Raw genomic sequence first — 20,111 nt, forward strand, 5'->3', positions numbered from 1 at the left:
CAGGAGGAAGAATCTTTTGGCCCTTGTATGTTTTAAGTAGGTTCAGCTTGACAATGGAACTGCAAGCAGAGTAGTGGACAGGGACTGTTAGACTGATGCTGCAAGATTCCATTACTTGTTGCTAATTTAATTCTTAAAAAAGAACAAAACCACAGCAAACTTACTTAGCTCACCAGTACAGCCTGCCATCACTCTGTTTCTACTGCACCTAAGAATTCTTTTGTGTTTTAAATCTGGGTGGCTACTTTGATTTTTGAGTACAGAAATAGAATGGGGGGGATGGGGGGCAGTTGTTATTCTTCTGACTTTGTAAATTGAGCTGTAAATACAAGCATTTTCTTGCTGCATTTCTGTGGTTTTGGCAGTTCCCAGTACAGAGGTTAACAAGACAGAGCATTATGTACTTAACAGAAAACATATCTATAAATGTAAATATTACTTCACTGGGCAACTTTCTAGGGAACTTTCCTTTTCCCTGACGTTTTTGGATTTGGAAGTCAGTTAATATCATATCTCTGTTAATATCACTTGGGGCTGAGCCTTACTATTAGTTTATCTGTTCGTGGAGGATACATTTTAAAGTTATTTATAACAAGTCCTAGCAATCTTAATTTTATACTAGAAACTTTGTCCACCCTGTCATAAGTATATCAGATATCGAAATAATTCTTTGATTTTTCCTGAGTACTTCTGAAGGAGGGTTATTTTGGATCCTCACTGCTCTAATGAGGATCTGATCTTTGTGACCTTCTAATTTCCTTTCAGATTTCCACCTTCCTTTCATGGTGAGTTTGTACCCATTGGTTCTCATGCCATCACAGTCCTTTAATAGAAATAGTCCTTTTCCCTTTCTGGTATTTACTCCTGATCTATTTATAGGTAACAGTTCCTCTTATCACAACCTTCATATTTATTCTGCAAAGAGGATCAAATTATTGTTCACATGGGATACTTATTTAAACCTGTAATTATTGCACTTCAAAAGGAGACGCAGACTGTTCAACTGTTGAGTTGTAGAGAATGGGAGGAGGAGACATCAACTCATGGAAATTTTTAAGGAGTACCTTCCTGATTTGTAAGAGAAGCTGATCAAAGCATTCTTAATATTCTTCCCTTTGGGCCATGATACTATTGCTAGGTTACTATTTAAGCACTGTGTCAGATAATCGACCTTAGTAGGAGTGATGGGTGGGTTTCCTTCCTGTTTCATACTGACATTCCAGATTTGGTGTTGAACAGCTGCTCTTCAGAGTGCTTTGCAGAGCTATGTACAGTTAAGTGTGGATGAAAAACACTACTAAAACTGAGATTACTGGTGGCTGTCATGCAGTCATGTCCCTTTAGCAGCTTAACAGGTGAAAGAGTAAAGGGCCTCTCTGAGCCTTTCTAGTGGTTGGCGACCCTGCCCATGGCAGGTGGGTTGAAACTAGATGATCTTTGAGGTCCTTTTCAACCCAGGCCATTCTATGATTCTGTGATTCTGTGTTGAACTATAAAACAGCATGCACATTCCTTGCCTATATAACCCATATTACTGTTTAGTTAGGTTCAGAAGAGATAGGATTCTTAAGACCAATTAGGCCAGGAAATCAGCAGTGTCTGGAGATATAAGATTTGACTTGTCAGGATGGAAATTATTTGGTGTGCAATTTTTGACTGTGACATAATATGTTAAGTCAAGGTTTGGAGGTTGGGATGGGCAGCAGTTTCATTCAGTTTCAGAATGTATCTCCCAAATTTGATATTTCCAGTAAAAAAGAAGGGAGGTCCAACTTCTTTTTTTTATTCCTTATAGATATTCCTACAATCTTTCTATTAGCTTAACACACAAATTAATTGTTACATCACCAGATTTGGTTGATACAGCTGTATCAGAAACTGATAAAACAAAGAGAATTCTCTGTACAAACTTCTGATTTTCATGAAAGCAAATTCATGTTATTTTTTCAGCTTTGCTGAAATATATGGTACACTTAGCCATACCAGTTGTTCCAGGGGTTCTGTATACTACCACAAAGGAGTCTCACTGTAGAAAGAGCAAATTACCATCATTATATTTTCATCTGCACATGAAAGTGTGGAAGGAGAAAGAGTGAGCATTTGGAGGAATATGTTCTGCACTGCAGTATTCTAATTTTTTGTCTTTTTCAGCTTCAGGAATGGGTCAGTCTATCTGAAGAGGACTCTATCCAAACATTTGCAGTCTCCAAGCTCATTCTCCTAAAGACTCTGGCATTACAGCTGCACCCTTTTCACAATGGCTGAGAAGGCTCCACCAGGGATCAACAAAAAGTCTTCAAGGTCAACCCTTTCCCTCCCTCCAGAACCAGTGGAGATCATTAGGAGCAAAGCCTGCTCGCGGAGAGTTAAAATAAATGTCGGTGGGATTAACCATGAAGTGCTGTGGAGGACTTTGGACAGACTTCCGAGGACACGATTAGGAAAGCTCAGAGACTGCAATACTCATGAATCACTGCTGGAAGTATGTGATGACTATAATCTAAATGAAAATGAGTATTTTTTTGATCGACACCCAGGGGCTTTCACTTCCATTTTGAATTTCTACAGGACAGGGAAACTACATATGATGGAAGAAATGTGTGCTCTTTCTTTTGGCCAGGAGCTTGATTACTGGGGGATTGATGAGATATATTTAGAGTCCTGCTGCCAGGCCCGCTACCATCAAAAGAAGGAGCAGATGAATGAGGAGCTGAAAAGAGAAGCTGAGACATTGAGGGAAAGGGAAGGGGAGGAATTTGATAACACTTGCTGCGCTGACAAAAGGAAAAAGCTCTGGGACCTCCTGGAGAAGCCCAACTCATCTGTGGCAGCAAAGGTAGGATAAATTGTGTGTTTAATGCACAGACATGAGAAAATTATGCCATCACTTGTGAGTCTGGCAAGTCAATAACTTTCACTGAAATATCTAGAGAAAAGAAGAATCTAAACATCTATTTACCATGTAGTAAATACACATAAATCTGTTCTAAAACCCACTGAAATCAGCAGAAGGATTCCTGTTGACTTCAGTTGATTTTAGGCAAATGCTGCATTTGTTGTATATAAACAGAAACATCTGTGCAATTGTTAATGGACTTCATATTAACTCTTTGATAAAAATGTCTGGAGAATGCCGGTTACTTTTTAGAAATGCATTTGGTTATGAGAAACATGTTCAATTAAGCCCACATTTATCCATGACAGTGTTGACATCTGTTTCATTACAGGCATTATACAGATGTGATATCTTTGTCTCAAAAGGTGTTCTAGATGATAAGATAATCAAAGAGCATCATCAACAGCTGCTGTCTGTCATGGTTTTGTATTGGGCAAGGATTGCAGTGTTTTCTCTTATACTGTGTTTTTTCAATCAAGAGCTAATTTATTAAAGTATTAAGGCACGTGTATATTAACATGTATATGTATGTATGCATGTATATTTGTATATACAAGTATATATGATATATATATTCAGTCAGATGAGGAAATATTCTCATGAAGCCCTGGTCCAGTACTGCTGTCTTTAAATAGGCAAACTGGTGTAAGTGGCAAACAATGGAAAAGTTTCCCCTTGCAGGACTATGTACACACAGGGTGAGATTTTCGTGCTGCTATTTAGAAGAGAGGTTGCCTTGCTTCTTGAGGGACTTCATTGTTCTCTTTGTGATGTGGGGTACTGCTGAGCGCAAGGAAAACTGTGGAAGCTTGTCTCCAGTTTGAACCACTCAAGACTAAAAACATTCAGGATGTAGTTGTTTTTGTTATGCTTAAGTATGGCTTTGTTTTCTTATGTCATTAATTTGTTATTGGATGCAACTCCATCGGACTAAGGTAAGCATTAAATTATGTTGGTGGAGTGGAAAAAAAAAAGCAAAACAAAACACAACAGTCCTGGCTAGGATATTTTCTTGCAATAGCAATTTCTTGGTATTGAGATGCAATACACAACATTTTTATTTTAGCTTTTCATCGTGGATTGCATAACTGCTAAGCAGTAACTGATTTTTCTCCAAATTTCATTTATTCTAACAAAATATAAGGTTCATAACCAGAGTAAAAGCTAATAGGAGAAAAAAAAAAAAAAGTGTGTATTCAGTATATTTTACAATGTGATAAGAATACATTTTCTGCTCTGTAGATCCATATTCTGGGCCATATGTTCCTCTCTAGGAAAAGGAGCAGAGGGGAAGCAGATGGGCATAAGGTATGCCAGGAGGGGTTCGGGGAGGCTGTTGTGCTCTGTGATCCTGTGGTACAAGTTAGCCTCCATCAGGCCCCCAGCACTTCTCGACAAAGCTTCTGCACAGACTGCAGGAGTCGGGGATCAGCTTCTCAGGCCCACACTGTTTAGAACACTCCCGATGTGACCTGTAGCATACCTCCCTCCTTCTCAAATGTCTGTAAACATAAAACAAGAAGCAGCAGACTGGGGATCATGAATCTAGCTTCTCACTGGTGATCAGAAGGGCTCAGCTCCTGATGGGGTCACAAGGACGGAGGACATTGTGCCAGAGTGGGGACATTGCCCAACATGGCACACAGCCACAGCTTCATCCTCACCACAAGTGCAGGCAGGCTTTGGGGGAGAGGAAATGGAGTGTGTGTTTGTAGAGCCTATTCTCATTTATTTTTTTTAACATATAAAAGAAGGCAGTAGTTTAATTAGTGTTTCCCTAAGACTGTTTTATGTTAGGAGTCAGCACAGCAAGATGGAATAGATTAACAGAGCAAAACTAAAATACCGATTGGTAGGTTCTTTGTCTATGATTAACATTTAGCCACTCTTTGGCTCAGTAGATAAATGTAGAAATACAGAACAATTAAACTTGCATGAGTGCTTGCCACTGACCCACCTTTTCATGGACCACCATTCCTCATTGTGATTTTTCTGGAAAGCTGTTAGACCAGCTGGGCTTTTAAGAAAATCCCCCTTTGGTTGCGCAGGACAGATTTTGCTGATGCAAGTGGCTGTTTCTTTTCCCAAGATGATTAAATATGTTATTGTTTACCTTTTTATTTCCCTTTACCCTCATCTGCTTTGATTGAATGTTAATGTTCTATGCTTCCTTGCTACAGGGAGTTTCACATTGCACTCGTGTACATGTTGGAATGGATAACTGGCTTGTATTATTACAATTGCCTTCTGCCTAAGCTAATGCCATCTCATGTGATTCCTGTGACTCTAGCAGCTGGAAGTCACCCTGTTATATACACTCCATTTCTCTTTCTGGCAATTCTCAGTCTGTAAACATATATATGAGCCAAAATTAGTCAGTAACACCCGTGACATCTGAAGGAAGGCTGTAGAAACTTGGCTGAATGATATGGTTCCACAGCATAAAAGGAGAGCAAAAGCTGTTGCAGCACATTCAGACTTGTGGAACACAAGCAAACAAGCAGAGTGGCATGGAAAACAGGATATGCTGGAGTGAGTCGGATGTGCTCTGTCTGGAGCCATTGCAGGCAGTGTGAAGCTCTGGGAACAGTTCTTGTCTCAAGTGTCTTGATAATGTCATTTTCATATTTCTCATCTATTGTTGCCTTATGTGGTAAATTGCTAGTTTGTCCCAAAACAGGAGGCAGAACCATTTTCCTTCCTCTGTAGAAGCAAAAACAACCAGCCCCCATCCTGTGAATCCTGAACTGGGCTATGAGCCCAGGACCTCCACATCCCAGGGATAAAGGCTACTCTCCCCTGGTACTGCCAACAGAGCATCTGGAAGGTCTGCTGGGCATAGGGCAGCATATCTGGTTCAAAAAAAATGAGAAAACATGGCAATGTACATAACTATATGAGAAGTGCCTGGTCTGTCATTCAGGTACTGTGTAGTGCCTAAGCAGTTGACAGGAACAGATTACTTTTTAATCTCTTTCATGTAAAAGATTAGGAATGTGAGGTAAACACTCCAGTGTGGTTTGGGTATGTGGGTGTGCCTTGCCACTTATGGATCCTGCTAAGATCCCTTCTGGGTCTGATCCAAAGCTTATTGAGTTAAGGAGGAGTTCCAGTTTGGAGCGGGTATCATAGAGTAAACTGTGCTTCTTTAGAAGTCAGTGAAGATTTGCCACTGACTTCACTTACAGCAAGGTGAGACACAGCAAGATTGGAGCAGAGAAGCAGATGTTATTTTACAGCATCTATGACAAGAAATGGTAAAGGATGGTAAGTAAATGTGGCAAGGAATAAAAGCTATGGTTGGACAGTAAGAAAGGATCATTATAGATCAAATTCTGTTGTATAACACAGGAACACTTTACTATGTGTTTTGTTTTTTTATTTTAGCAAGCATGAGCGTGTGCTTCATCTCGATCAACTGTTTCCTCTAGATATGGAAATTCTCACATAGCCCTCTCTTTAGCAAAGCCCTCCATGATTTCATTAGGGATTTTGAGCAGGAAAGGCAAGATTTGGCTCTATTTTCCTGCTTCCTCCTTCATAAGCCTTCCAAGTAGGATTAAGAAAGAGATTTGCAAGAGGTTGGCATTCTTTGACTCTAGAGTAGCACCTGAGATTTTTGACCATTGTGCAACTAGTATTTTGTGAAAACTGAAGCAAGTTACCTTAACAATTTCTAGCACAGCAAAAAAAAAAAAAAAAAAACAAAAAACAAAACAAAACAACACAAAAAAAACAAACCCAAAAACATATTTTGAGATATTACAGCAAAGAAGTCTGAAGAGGATTAGACCTCCTCCCAAGAACTGTCCGTGGTACATCCATTTTTCTTCAGCAATGTCTTATGCACCGTGGAGACTTTGTTTGGAAAGTTAGAAAAGAATGAACCCATAGCTTTAGCTACAGCTACTAGTCATAAAAGAGCTTCCTTAGAGTAGAAGCAGCTCTGAACAATCTGTCTGTAATCTGAAAGTCCTCAAGAGGCACCAGAATGAATATTCATTTCAGTTGCGTGTGAACTGACTTCAGTTGGATTGCATAGGAGGGTACAGTCCAGTACCTGGCTGAATTGTGATATTAAGGATGAAGCTAGCTGAGCTGAGGCCTTTTCAATGCTGTTTATATCATACTGGTCTGTTCAGCTTAAGATCCAAAGAGCTTTACTTGGGAACAACTGTGAATCACGCAAACCCCTACACATAGTTCTACTGTCACAGTGTTAGCCTATGAGCACGAGTTCCATTCTTGTTTGTAGAATTCAAGAGCTTGATTCTTTTCTCACATTTGTTTTATATCAATGAGACTCACTTGAAATAAATCCTAAATAAATATGGAATGTTTCAAGTGCAGATGGGATACTATTAATATATTAAGTGAGGTAAGAAATAAGTAGAATATCTAGGCAAAATGCAGAGATTATTTCCACCTAGAGGTATTTGACACTGTCTCAATCATCTTTCACTATCAGTTGTATATGCGAGAGTATTTTAAATAACTTGCAGTAGTATTATTGATAAATATCAGTATCATTTTCCTTTTTTCTGTTTCAGTATGTTGTATCACAGTTTGGCCCTTTGAATATAACTGCAGAGTAATTGCTTGGGATTGACTCTACAGGTCTTTCATGTGCAAGTAATTCATTCTTAAAGCTCAGTATGAATATTAACTGATCAAATACAAAAGGTTGTACAAATAAGTTAAGTCATTAAAAAAATTACTAGTCAGTCACATTCTGTCCCTGATTTTTGCATAACCCCTGTTGATGTGCATACACAGAAGGGTAAAATATTGGCCGTTGTACCTCTGCACCGTGGGGTTTACCTTCTTTAAAGTTAGGTGAAACCTGGTGGGATTTGAAGTTTTTCTCTGTTTCTCTCTCTACGTGGCTCATTTGTCCTTATTGTAGGATGTTTTATTTACTTATTTATTTATTTACTTTATATTGCTGGCTGTAACAAGTATTCCTCCTTTGTGAAAAGCACAATAATTTGTCAGCTAACTAGCAGATTGTGCACTGCAGAAGGTATAATTATTCTAAGCTTGACTGGAAATAGTGAGGAGTTTGTGTGCTGCATTTAGTAACTAACACTCTATGAAGAAAGAAAATATATATATATATATATATATATATATATTGAAAAGAAGAAGCAGCATTAAGTAGAGGGGATTCAGGCCACTGACATTTATTTAGCTGCTTCACACATAGGTGGCTCAGCTTGTCACACTGACTTGTTGAGGGAGGGCACTCCCAATATGTGTTTGGGACCTGATTCTTATTTTCCATGACTGTTTTTCCTGTATTTCACTTCATCTCTTATTCCCGTTTAGACATTTTAGAGCAGCTTAAGAATGATCTTGGGATAACAGAGAATTAGTAGAGTCGTCGTGTGACTTCAGAACAGAACCGGGTGTCACAGAAAACACTTCTGCGTTCCATTACAGCTTCTTACTCCATCTTGCTTAGTTTGCTCAGGGGCAGAACCTAATTAATGCTACTGGTCCTTTTGGGTTGATGAAGAAATCAGAAATGCTCAGAGAACCTCAGGAAAACTTTCAACCAGTTGGATGAATTGCAGAGTTACCACAAATAAGAAGAGTCTGTACACAGGTGAATGCTTGCCCTGAGTGTATAAGATAGTGTTCAGAAGAAAGAAATAAATTTTCTTATGTTGGAATCCTTTGTTAAGTTTTGTGAACAAAACACTTTTCCTGCATATGTCCTTTTTTTATTTTTTATTTTTATTTTTATTTTTATTTTTATTTTTATTTATTTTTATTTTTATTTTTATTTTTATTTTTATTTTTATTTTTATTTATTTATTTTTTTGCTTTAGGTGAAAATGTTTTATTTCATACAAATGTTGTTGTGTTGCTCTCTATGACAGCTCATATTTTATGTGCTTCCCAGTGTATCTGAAGACCAAGGTTGATCATGGCAGAGAATTAAGACTGTCACTTTTAAAGTGTGAGGAATGGCTTTTGTACCACTTTAATTCCCACAAGCATTTATACTGCCTTGTAGCATGATAGCATTTGCTGAAGAGGAGTGGTATTTTCTAGCGGATGTGTAGGTTGAACTTCTATTTGACCTCTGGTTTCGATTTATTTTATGAGGACCGTGTTACAAGCCTTTATTTGAATGTGCTAACAGGAATACTACAGTTTGCTTTGTCACACCCCGTACTTTAAAAACAAATGGCTGCTGAAACTAAGCTGTGGTAAAACACAGTGGATGGTCACTGGTAATAAACATGAATCTCCTTATCACCATAATTTCTGGATGGGATACTTATTTGCTTTTAAGGGGAAGTAATTTTTTGTGTTAAACAATAAAGTCAGTCAATGTGATGTGAGACAAAGAGATTGTATTTGACCGTGGTCATTCATATTTAATAACTAAAGTGCTCTAATATCTTGAAATATAAGTGAATATATTGTTTTTTCAATAAGTATCATATCAAGCAACACAGTTGACTGGCAGCAGTTAATTGATTTTGTTTTAAGAGCTTGTGTATGCTTACTGCAGAATTGGTCATTAAAAGATTATTTACATTCTTTACTTCCTCTTTGAAGTATCATGTAACTCGTGATTCAGCGTTTTTGGTCAGTCTGAGTGTTATAGGAACAGAGCTACCATCTGATCCATCTTGCTGCAGAGGTGTTTAATTCCTCAGTTACATCAGGGTTCCCACTGGTGTCTGTGTGTTATGCTGAGAGGTCTTGCTGCAAAGTAGAACTTCTTATTAAAAACTGCTGTTAGATTAAAATGAGTAAAATGTCCTTTGAACTGTCTTGTTTATTATTGACATGTAATTCTCAGTAAATCAGATGCTTAAATTATGGAAGCAGTGCCAGGAGCAAAGATGTAATGAGGTCATATTCAGATGATCTACCACTGCTCCAGATTGTATCCCTGTTCATTGCTTGAACAGAGGAAAAGTTACTTTCCTCCTTGAATCTGTGATGAATCCGTTTCATTAATGGATCATGGAACATTTAAGAGGGTTCATAATGAGTCATGTTAAAGTGGGGAGGATCTGGTCAGAGATCGTCTAGACAAATTTAACACATGGGCCATGATGGGATGCACCCACAAGTGCTGAGGGAGCTGGCAGAAGTGATTGCCAAACTGCTCTCTATCATCTTTGAAAGGTCATGGAAAATGGGAGAGGTGTATGAAGGCTAGAGGAAAGCCATTGTTACTCCATTCTTCAAGGAGAGGAAGGAGTAGCTGGGAAACTAGAAGCCAGTCAGCCTCACCTTCATCCCTGGGAAGGTGATGGAACAGCTTATTCTGGATGTCATCTCCAAGCAAGTGGAAGAGAAGAAGGCCATCAGGAATAGTCAGCATGGATTCGCCAAGGTAAAATCTAGCTTGACCAATCTTGCAGCCTTCTGTGATGTCATAGCTGGCTGGGTAGCTGAAGGGAGAGTAATGGATGTTTTCTACTTTGATTTCAGGGAGGCGTTTGACACTGTTTCCTATAACATCCTCATAAGTAAGATTAGGAAGTGCGGGATAGATGAGTCATCTGTGAAGTGGATTGAGAAGTGGTGGACTGTCAGAGCTCAGAATCCCATACCTGGGTAGGAATAACTGCATGTATCAGTACAGGGGCTGATCTACACTAAAAGAGCTCTGCAGAGAAGGACCTGTGTGTCCTGGTGGACAGCAGGTTGGCCATAAGCCAGAAGTGTGCCCTTGTATGTGGCCAAGAAGGCTAGTGGTATCAGAGTGCATTACAAAAAGCTTGGCCAGCAGGTCTGCCCTGGTGCGGCCATATCTGGAGTACTGTGTCCAGTCTGGGCTCCTCAGTTCAAGAAAGACGGGGAACTTCCAGAAGGAGCCCAGTGGAGGGTCACAAAGATTATTAAGGGTCTGGAGTGTCACCTTTATGTGGAAAGACTGAGAGATCTAATGGGCAGATGTCAGGTGGATGCAACCAGACACTTTTCAGTAGTGTTCAGTGACAGAATAAGAGGCAATGGGCAAAGGCTAGAATGCAGGAAGTTCCATACAAACTTGTGGAAGAACTTTTTTTGAGGACAGCAAAGCATTGGAACATGGTGCCCAGAGAGGTTCTGGGGTCTCTGGAGATATTCAGAATCCGTCTGGATGCTTTTCCATGCAACCTAGTGAATGTAACCTGCTCTAGCAGGGAGGTTGGGCTAGATGATCTCCAGAGATCCTTTCCACGCCCTATGATTCTGTGATTCTGTGAAAGAGGCAAGAATGGTTGTATTAAAACTTGGAGAAATTAATTATCCATATTTGAAAATAAGATCTAACTGGTAATATTTTGCAGAAAGAAGTTTTAAAGTAACTGTAGACTTTTAGACTCCTAGAATATCCGAAGTTTGAAGGGATCCAATAAGGATAACTGAGTCCAAAACAAAAATCAGAGTATATGACTAAAAGCATTGTCCAGATGCTTCTTGAGCTCCAGCAATTTCGCCGCCACAAACACTGTCCTGAGGAATATATTCCAATGCCTGACACCCTCTGGTGAAGAACATTTTCCTGATATCCCACTTGAACCTCCTTTGTTACAGCCTCATGCCACTCCCGTATGTTCTCCTATGGTTGCCAGAGAGCAGAGATCACTGCTGCCCCTGTGCTGCCTGTGAGGAACTATAGACCTCCATGAGGCTTCCCTTCAGCCGCTTCTTCTCTGGGTTGAACAAACCAAGGGGTCTCAGCTTCTTGTATGTCTTCCCCTTAAGACCTTTTGCCATCTTTGTAGCCCTGGAATGTGTCTGCATTTGTGTCACCATTCACAGAATCACACAATAGCTCTTGCACAGAAGTCTGTGCTAGGATTTAGAATATACAGTATTACAAATAATTAAGGGAGGTACAGTGTGCATGAGAACATCCTCTTCTATAAAGTCTGACCTTACCTGTAAAAGATAGAAAGCATTATTTCAGTTTACCCCAGCCACATTCTTAATTTAAGAGAGCAATTTAACTGATTTCTTAACTCATTCTTACATCCTGTTTCTGCTGTTTGTTACTCTAAATTGAGTCTAGTCCAAAATTAAATCTTTTAATATATGTATTGCAGTGTTTCTAGTTAAGGTGATCATATTTTCTGCATTATGCTATGCCCCTGGCGAGCTGGCTTTTCAGCTGTGACTTGTCACTTAAGCAGTGTCATGCCCGAGTAGACAGACCAGGCTGCTGTGCCTTTCCCTTCACTGAGGGGCAGATCATATGTCCTAAAAATGTTGTACTTCCGTTCTGTGTTTTCATAAGCCTCTGGCATTGCATTGTCTTCTCACATTTAAGATATTTGGAAACAGCTAGATGTCAGGGAGATATATACTCATAAATTAAATGACATGAAGATGATGTTATTTGAAACATTATCCAGACCAAATCTGTTGGAAGCAAAGGGCTGCACTTTTTGTCTAGATGAACAACCTCTGTCTTTCTTTTATAAAGCTGAGACCACAACAAATCTGTATGCTAACCTGCAAAAAGGCCATTCTCTGTGAGGGTCTTATTGTTCCAAGATGCAGAAGAGCAAAAAACAGTTCCTAGGTGACCAGAAAGCCAAAGACATTCTTGGGTGTTACCTGTTTCTTGAAAACAAAAATAAAAACAACAACAAAATGACAGTGTTTATCATGACATATGGCAGACTCATAAATCTTCTACTTGATGAAGATAGGCAAGTATTTGGTGCATAGCACTGAACCCCAAATCCTTTGAGGGAATACTGAAAACAAGCATGTGTCACTGCCACAGCTGTTTCAAAGTGACTTTGAGATCCAAAAAGTATCCCCATAGAGTCTTTATATGAAGACACCACAGTCTGCTCTTTACATGCATGGGTAATTCTCTCTTTGAAGAGGCATGCAATATAGCCTTTTTTTTTTTCTTTTTTTTTTTTCAGGTGAAATAAGAACACGTATTCCATTTATGTTTATTTGATTTGCACTGTTAGGAACCCAGAAAAAAAAAAAGAAAAAAACCCCTACATCCTGTTATCTGTATAATATCTTGTTTGTGTATTCTTGTGTTCCATATGCTGAGACAGGTCTTCTACTGGTTTAGAGCAGCAATGGAAGAGAAAGTTGGCTGTGAAAAGCACATTTAGGCACTGAAACAGTAAATATAAAAAGAGTAGCTCCTATTTCCAAAATCTGTGTTAGGGGTTGCTAGAACTTCTAGTCACACATTTCCTAACTGTAAGTTTGTACAATGGTGACGAATATGATTTTGTAACTCACAATACTGCACAGTGATTAAATGTGTGAGATGATGGAGGTACACAGGACAGTGGTTTTCTCCTAACAAACTGTCTGAATTGTATTTACTAATTTTCAAGTCATCTTGTTGCTACTTGGTATAAAAATTAATGCAGAACTGATTTTAAAATATAGAGAAAGGCAGGTGCCAGAACATGGGATGCAAACTTAAAGCCTGAGGAAATGCTTGTCTGGATGACTAGGTGAACTCTTTGACACCAGGCAAGTCTTGCCTGATTTTTGAGGCTTAGATTCATTCTTCACTGAGAACAGTTTATGCCCAGTGTTTGCGGGAAATGGTGTTGTATTCCACTAAGCTCCTGCCTAAAAACTGGTAATTCACTGGGCTAATAAAAAACCTTTCAGGATTATCTCAGCTTTTCTGTTCCAGTCTCTTAAGGCAAGTTAAATAAAAGTCCAACAGGACTGAAATTCTTCATGCACACACACACACACAAAATAGTTTTAGAAGGAAGATCCTTTTTCTCCAAGGAGCTCTGCTTCAGTATGTTGGAGCACGTGTTACTGAGGGGTCAGTGTTTTCACTCATTGGGTCCCTCCTTATGCAACTACCAAAGATAGAGACTGCTTTAGATAGCTCAGGTATGGCACACACCAGAGCTATCCCAAAGCTACCCAAGTTGCAGTGAGAGCTTTACCAACTCACCTTCACATCATTTATTTCCTTAGCCCTGTAATCTCTTTCTGAATTGCTTGTGTTTAGCTTTTGGAAGATTTTTTTTTTTTAAATTTTTGGAGGGGTAACAGTGGATATCGCTAAATTAAAGTACTTAAGGTAGATCATTTGCAGACTGCAAGAGATCATCTCAGAAATGTTACAGGTTTGTTCTGAGGAAGAGCTGTGAACTCATTTCCATTTCTATTATCTTCTCAAAACCATTTTATGGCATTTATTACCTTTATTATATAGTTTGGGCGCATATGTTCTTTTGCAAATTTAAATGCCACTTGGGAGAAAAAAAAAACACAAAACTATTTCAGAAAAATCTTAGTCTACAACTGTAAGCAAATACATTTGGTTAGATTCTAGCATAGGAAAACTTGGCCAGTGCCCCTAAATTCTGCCCAAATACTGGCAATGACTTCAAAGACACAAAGGCACAAAAAGGCAAAACTTTTGATACAAAAAGAGTATACAGGTACATGGCCACAGTCCTGTGTGACTGACCTACAGCTTCTTTTATAATTCAAGAAGAGCAATGAGTGACTTAGACATTCCTTAGTACCGAGGCAGTTTGGCAGCTGGGATTGTAGCTGCTCTGTACTTAGGAGACCTTTGGGCTGGTGTGGTACAGTGTAAGAATAGCAACCACTTGCAGTATTGTGGTTAGAATTATAACTACCCACTTCTGGATCATACGGAATGAAACAAAATTCTGTGTTGTTTTACAGTCCATTACATGTTTACAGCTGATTGAAGCTCAGTTTGCTTTGGCTGTGCTGACCTGAGGTGAGGAGAGTGGCACCAGATCCATGAAGGAGCTGGTTCTTCCAGGCATAAGCTGTGAGGCTGAAGGTCTTGTGGGTGAACTCATTGAGTACCTTGTGTACTGAGAAGAACGTGAATGCTTCTGCAGATAGGATAAGAAATCTAGACTGATGTTCTTTTATTTTAAGAAATGATACGTGAAGGTTTGAAGAAATAAATAGAATGATGTGTGGTTACATGCTAGAGTGAAGTTCATTATGAAGGACAGAATCTGAGAAAAAATACCAGTTATTTTTGACAAGAAATAGAATGAGAAATCCCTGCATCTCTACTGTTTATTCTTTCAAAGGTCAATAAATGATATGGAAAATGGAGCTGAACCGAGCTTACTAATCATTTTAGAAGGCATACAAGCTAAATCTTGTGAGCTGAATGCTAAGTAATAGGTTTACTTTGTGTGTTGAAAATGTTTTTCTAAGATGACTTTTAAAAAGTGGATTTGTCAAAATAGGAAAACAAAGGAAAAGAATCTAAATTGATTTGTAAGGCCGCTGTAGTGGTCAGCTGGGAAATTGCAGCAAGGTCAGTGTAATTGCTTGCACTTGGTCAGTTCATAGCTGCAGCAGTTAGGGAATAGTTTAGATGCAGTTTTGGAAAGAAGGACCATTGACCTCTTAGCTGGATGTTAGGACATCTCAATAACTGCTCAGAATTGAAATATTTTCACAAAAAATATTTCCACTTCACCTACTGTGGTAGTGGATGTGTGTCCTGCTCCCATTTTAGCCTTTTGTACAGAACTGTTTTCATGAATCTCAGCTAGACATTAAAATGAAGCTGTGAAATTCTGACAAAGCAGTAAATGGCAGGGAGATTGGAAGGGGGATGTATCCTGCATGGAAAACAATATATTTAGCTAAATAAAAATTCCCAGAAGAAAGTTTAAACAGCCCAAAGCATGCCATAGCGTGATCTTGGTCAAGTCATCTGTGCTTGTTACAGTTCAATGTGGCCATTTCTGAGTGTAAAAATTCAGCTGAAGACATACAGATATGACTAATTCCTTAATTGCTATTCACATTTTATTTTTTATGGTGTTATATTTTAAAACTGTTTTTGCTAGCCACCTCTTAACCCTCAGGTCAATCTTTACACACGCTTCAGTGAACTTGATGTGTTCAGGATTTTAGGCAGTGATATTCTTTGCCCAGCAATGAGATGTACATGGATTTCATTGTAAACTACATCAGAATGTTAAAACACTGCAGTAATAGTGAAATGGTGAATAATTCCTCTTAGTTTTCAGAACGTTTTTCATTCTATTCATATATAATCAACACAGCTTGTTGCAAACAGGTATGCATACTTTTGTATGAATTAAGTATGTTTAAGAGTTTAACTAGAATGGAGAATTGAAAGTGAGAGGCTCTGGACTAAAGGGTGTTCTGTGTGATGAGTGTGCTATAGAGAAGATGGAAGAGGGTTGGATGCACTCCTTGGGAAGCCTTCTCAGTGTTTGTTAACACCAGCAGGGACTCAATAGTGTGACAACTCTAACCACAATATTTTGTCACTGATGTTAGTGATGTCTGTGCGGAGGATATTTCTCTTTTATTTCTGAAAGCAAATGAATTTCCTTTGAAGAGAGCTGATGTGTCTGACTCACAGGTTTCCTTTCCTCTTGGGCTGATTTCTGTCACTTGTTGAAAATAAAATGTTTAGTTTATGGGGTATGAAATTGAAAACGTAAGCGTAATGTTGGAAGTATCCATTATCACACCGAATCCCTGCTTATGTGTCTGATATTTACTTTCCAGCAATACACATTAATTTAAGTTCATCATTTATAGTTCCAGCATCATCTGTTTCCTTCCTGATTTCATTTAGAGAACAAAACCTAGCTTTAGCTAGGGCTAGCTTCCAGAAAGGAGGCTGTGAGTGGCAGAGGAGCAGCCAGCAGAGCACGGTTGCCCACTGAGTGGAGGTGTCCTCTCTCCTTCCTTCCTTCTTTCCCTCCCTCTGGGCTGCCCCAGGCACTGTGCAGGCACAGTTGCCTTCTGTTTGTTCAATCAAGCTGAAAGTTGGGCACAGTGAAGGATAGCCCACTTCCATCACTGCATGCAGGTGGCAGAGGTGGAATTCTCTTTCATGCCTTTCCCCCTTCCCTTTTTAACTTGGAAGATGGGGGAAAAAAGATAAAATAATGAAGCTCTTAGTCTTAGCCCAAATTCCAGTTATTGAGACCATCAGTTATTGCTGTCCATCAGGAGCTGTAATTACTTTAACTGTTGTTTTAAAACTTTGCTAAGGTGGAGCTTCCCCTACAGAGGGATGTCCCATCAGTCTGCTGAAGTGCTTCTAGTAGGAAGGTCAGTGCCCACTGACTCTGGTAGACACTGCTGTAACAGGATCCAGTGCTTAAGAAAAAAAGAAAAATTTTTCAGTGAATGAAGAAGCCTGATATATTTATCCAGTGATGTCAAATATTTTATCGTTCATTGTTTGGTGAGTTGTCACAGATAAGGTAGATTTTCTGGGCTTAAGGATGCTATTTTGAAATACGGTTATTAAAGAAGATTTACAGTACTCTGAAAAAGTGGAGTGAGATAATAGATCAAAAAGAAGAAGTAAAACACAGAGCTAGCTTGTGTCTGAAGAGCTAAGGCAGCTTTTCTTCTCTTTCTACACAAAGTCATGGTAGCCATTACATCACTGAATATTGTTTCATTTGCACAACAGCCTATAATATCCAGATGAGTTCTCTGACCATAAAAAACCCACCAGGCCAACATCCTGAGTAATGCAGAGAGCCTCAGTTCAGCCTCAGTGCATCAGAAAGACACTGCCTGCACTGGGGGCTGAGCACAAGGTCTTCATGTGGAGATAGCCAAGCCACAGCCCTGTTGGTGACGAGCTGCCCTGGGGCTGAAGCAGGGAATCTGAATTGGCCATGCCAAGGATAGACCTGTATCTGCAGCAAGATGCACGTGGCTGGAATAACACACATCATTTGGATATCAGTACTTGTGTCCATTTTGGTAACTCATTTTCTGAGCTATAAGGCTGACATATAGGGATTTCAAATGGTCAGTATGCAAGAAAAATAGTCAGTCAAAGTCATCGGATATTTTCCCCAGGCCTAGAAGTAGTTGACAGAAAAGAAGATCAAATACAAGGTATGGAGTAAGATAGGAATAATGACCAATTATCTAAGTATGCATAAGTCCTAACAGATACTAATACATACATACATTACATCTAAAGGTAATTACTTAATTCTTTAAAATCTTGCATAGCTTTTTAGTTCTGTTGCCAGGCCTTTTAGTCAAGAAATAAAGGTGGCCATATGATTTCATAGGAAGGTTCTCCAATTTGTTATCTCTTAATTCACAACACAAACATTCCAGCATGTTGACATCTGTCTAATGAGAGGAGAGGTCTGACAGCTAACCTGCTCGTGAATAAGCTTACTCCTTCCGTAAAAGCAAAGCAGTGTTTTCTCCACATATAAACTAAACAGGAGACAACTGTTCCCTCATGTTTGCCGACAGCTTATGTATTCATGTTAGGCATGAGCATATCAAAGTTACAGTGCTGGTCTTATATAATTTAGCCCTAAGATAGGCAGTCTGTCCTCCTGCATTGTTGCTAATTAAATAATGATCTCATTTGAAAATGTTGGCAGAGATTTTCAGTCTTACAAGACTCCTCCTGGACTCAGATGTATTGGTTCTATTCATTTTAATCGGAAACAAAATATTTTAACCATTATGTTGTAAGTCTGTGTAATGGTGTAGATGCTGGTTTATCCTAGTGTCTTTTGACACTCCTCGCTTTCCAGAAGGACCTCAGCCTTCAGGAGTGTCTGACATTGGTCTGACTTTCATCATGGCCATGTGATCTGCTTCCATGCAGAAAGGGATTTTAGTGGCACTCAGTCCAGGATGTGTGGTTGTGTGTGAAGATCCTGGCACTCCTTTCCTAAGGGGGAGTCAGAGCTCATCATAATATCTCTCAGGGTGTCACAAATTTGTATGTTAAGTGTAAGATTAGAGAGCAACATAAGTATTTCTGACATGACTGTCTCCTTGTTGCTTTCTAGCTACTGTACCCATAATGTAATAGCAGTGGACCCATAAAGTAGCTGTAGTATTAAGATGTGATTGCCTGATACTACCTATTTGCAAGTTATGTAAACAAATGTGTGTAACAAAGCTGAAGCTGTGGCACACTCACTCTGAGGAGGGAGGGAAAGTAGTGAGATTATATCAGACATCTTGCTTCCCCTGCTCACCAGATGCATCCAGAAATGCTTCCTCTCACCTGAGGTTCCAAGTGGCCAATTAAGGTATTATTGTTACTACTACCCATCAGAAAGGCCCAAAGCTGCCAGCTTTTCCTTTCTCAGGCAAAAAGATCATTATAATAAAGCATAAGCCCTACAGGATGGCTAACTAGTTTTGTGAGTGAAAATATGTCCTGCTGTGAAGAGAAGCTTCCAAGGTATGAAGATCCAAGATGCATTTGCTGAGTTGCTGAGAATGTTTTTACTATTCAACAGACAGCTGTGAATTGAGAAGATGCTGAAGCAATTTAACATTTTCTATAGAGGCTGATGCACCTTCAGTGCACACAGAAAGCAAGTCACATGCGCTGTCAGGTCAAGATGTGGGATTACAGAATAACAAAAGCAAACCTGCCAAGCAGTGAGCTTCTGAGGTTGAATTTTTTATTATGAATATTGTTTTTCAAAATTTGAAATGCGGAATTGGAATGTTAAGTAAGAACTCCTAAGCTGATTCCATCTGGTCTGTCCCAGGACTGGTAACTGAACTGCTGCAGTTCTGCTTCTACCCTCATATTTATTCACCTCAGTGAGTGGCGGAGTTTATTAATTTGTATGCATTAAGGCAGCTGTAATGTTGCTGAGTGTTGTGAACCTACCAGTACACCTAGTGGCTCTTGGATGGTTTCAGTAACAGGCTTCACTGGACCAGATCTGTGTCCTTAAACCCCCTGGTCAACATCTTTTGAAAGGGAATAACCAATGTGTGCTGTGTTTGAGCAAGTTAAGTGTTAAAGCTATAGCTCATTTAGGTAAGACACCAATATTGACAGTTACAACTCATCATACCTATCTGCAAATGCTGTCTGAATGGGTCACTTGCTTCCTTTTGACCGATTGCAATCTTAATTAGAAGAGGATTGCGGCAGTGAGCAGAGAATCACCATGCACACCATTCTCAGAGAGCTTGTAGGATGGGTGCATGGTGGGCAAGAGGGACAAAAACACAAGGGTGCAGCACATGGAGCTGAGCAGCACACAGTGGCAGAGAGTCTGTTAGAGTGGTCTTCTGGGCGCTCAGCAAAGGCTGGCATTTTCTTAGATAATATGTATGTATCTTCTGCGAATGGAGTTAACTTAGTTTTCACTTTGCCTGTAAGAGTTTCTCATTCTTGAATACAAGCTGAATGTTTTCTGAAACATGTTTAAAAAAAAAAAAAAAAAAA

General features: G+C 39.3%; 1 protein-coding gene across 1 annotated transcript in view; it reads left to right on the forward strand.

The window, feature by feature from the left end:
- The window catches only part of KCNB2 (potassium voltage-gated channel subfamily B member 2), a 184,480-nt gene that overhangs the window by 12,000 nt on the left and 152,369 nt on the right, over window positions 1-20,111 (forward strand). Inside the window, exon 2 of the mRNA XM_015855775.2 lies at window positions 2,152-2,836. Within this exon, the coding sequence (XP_015711261.1) occupies window positions 2,258-2,836 (579 nt within the window). The 5' untranslated portion in view covers window positions 2,152-2,257. The remainder of the gene's footprint in view (window positions 1-2,151; window positions 2,837-20,111) is intronic.

Source organism: Coturnix japonica, chromosome 2, assembly GCF_001577835.2.
Source record: "Coturnix japonica isolate 7356 chromosome 2, Coturnix japonica 2.1, whole genome shotgun sequence".
In the NCBI taxonomy this organism is placed as follows: Eukaryota; Metazoa; Chordata; class Aves; order Galliformes; family Phasianidae; genus Coturnix; species Coturnix japonica.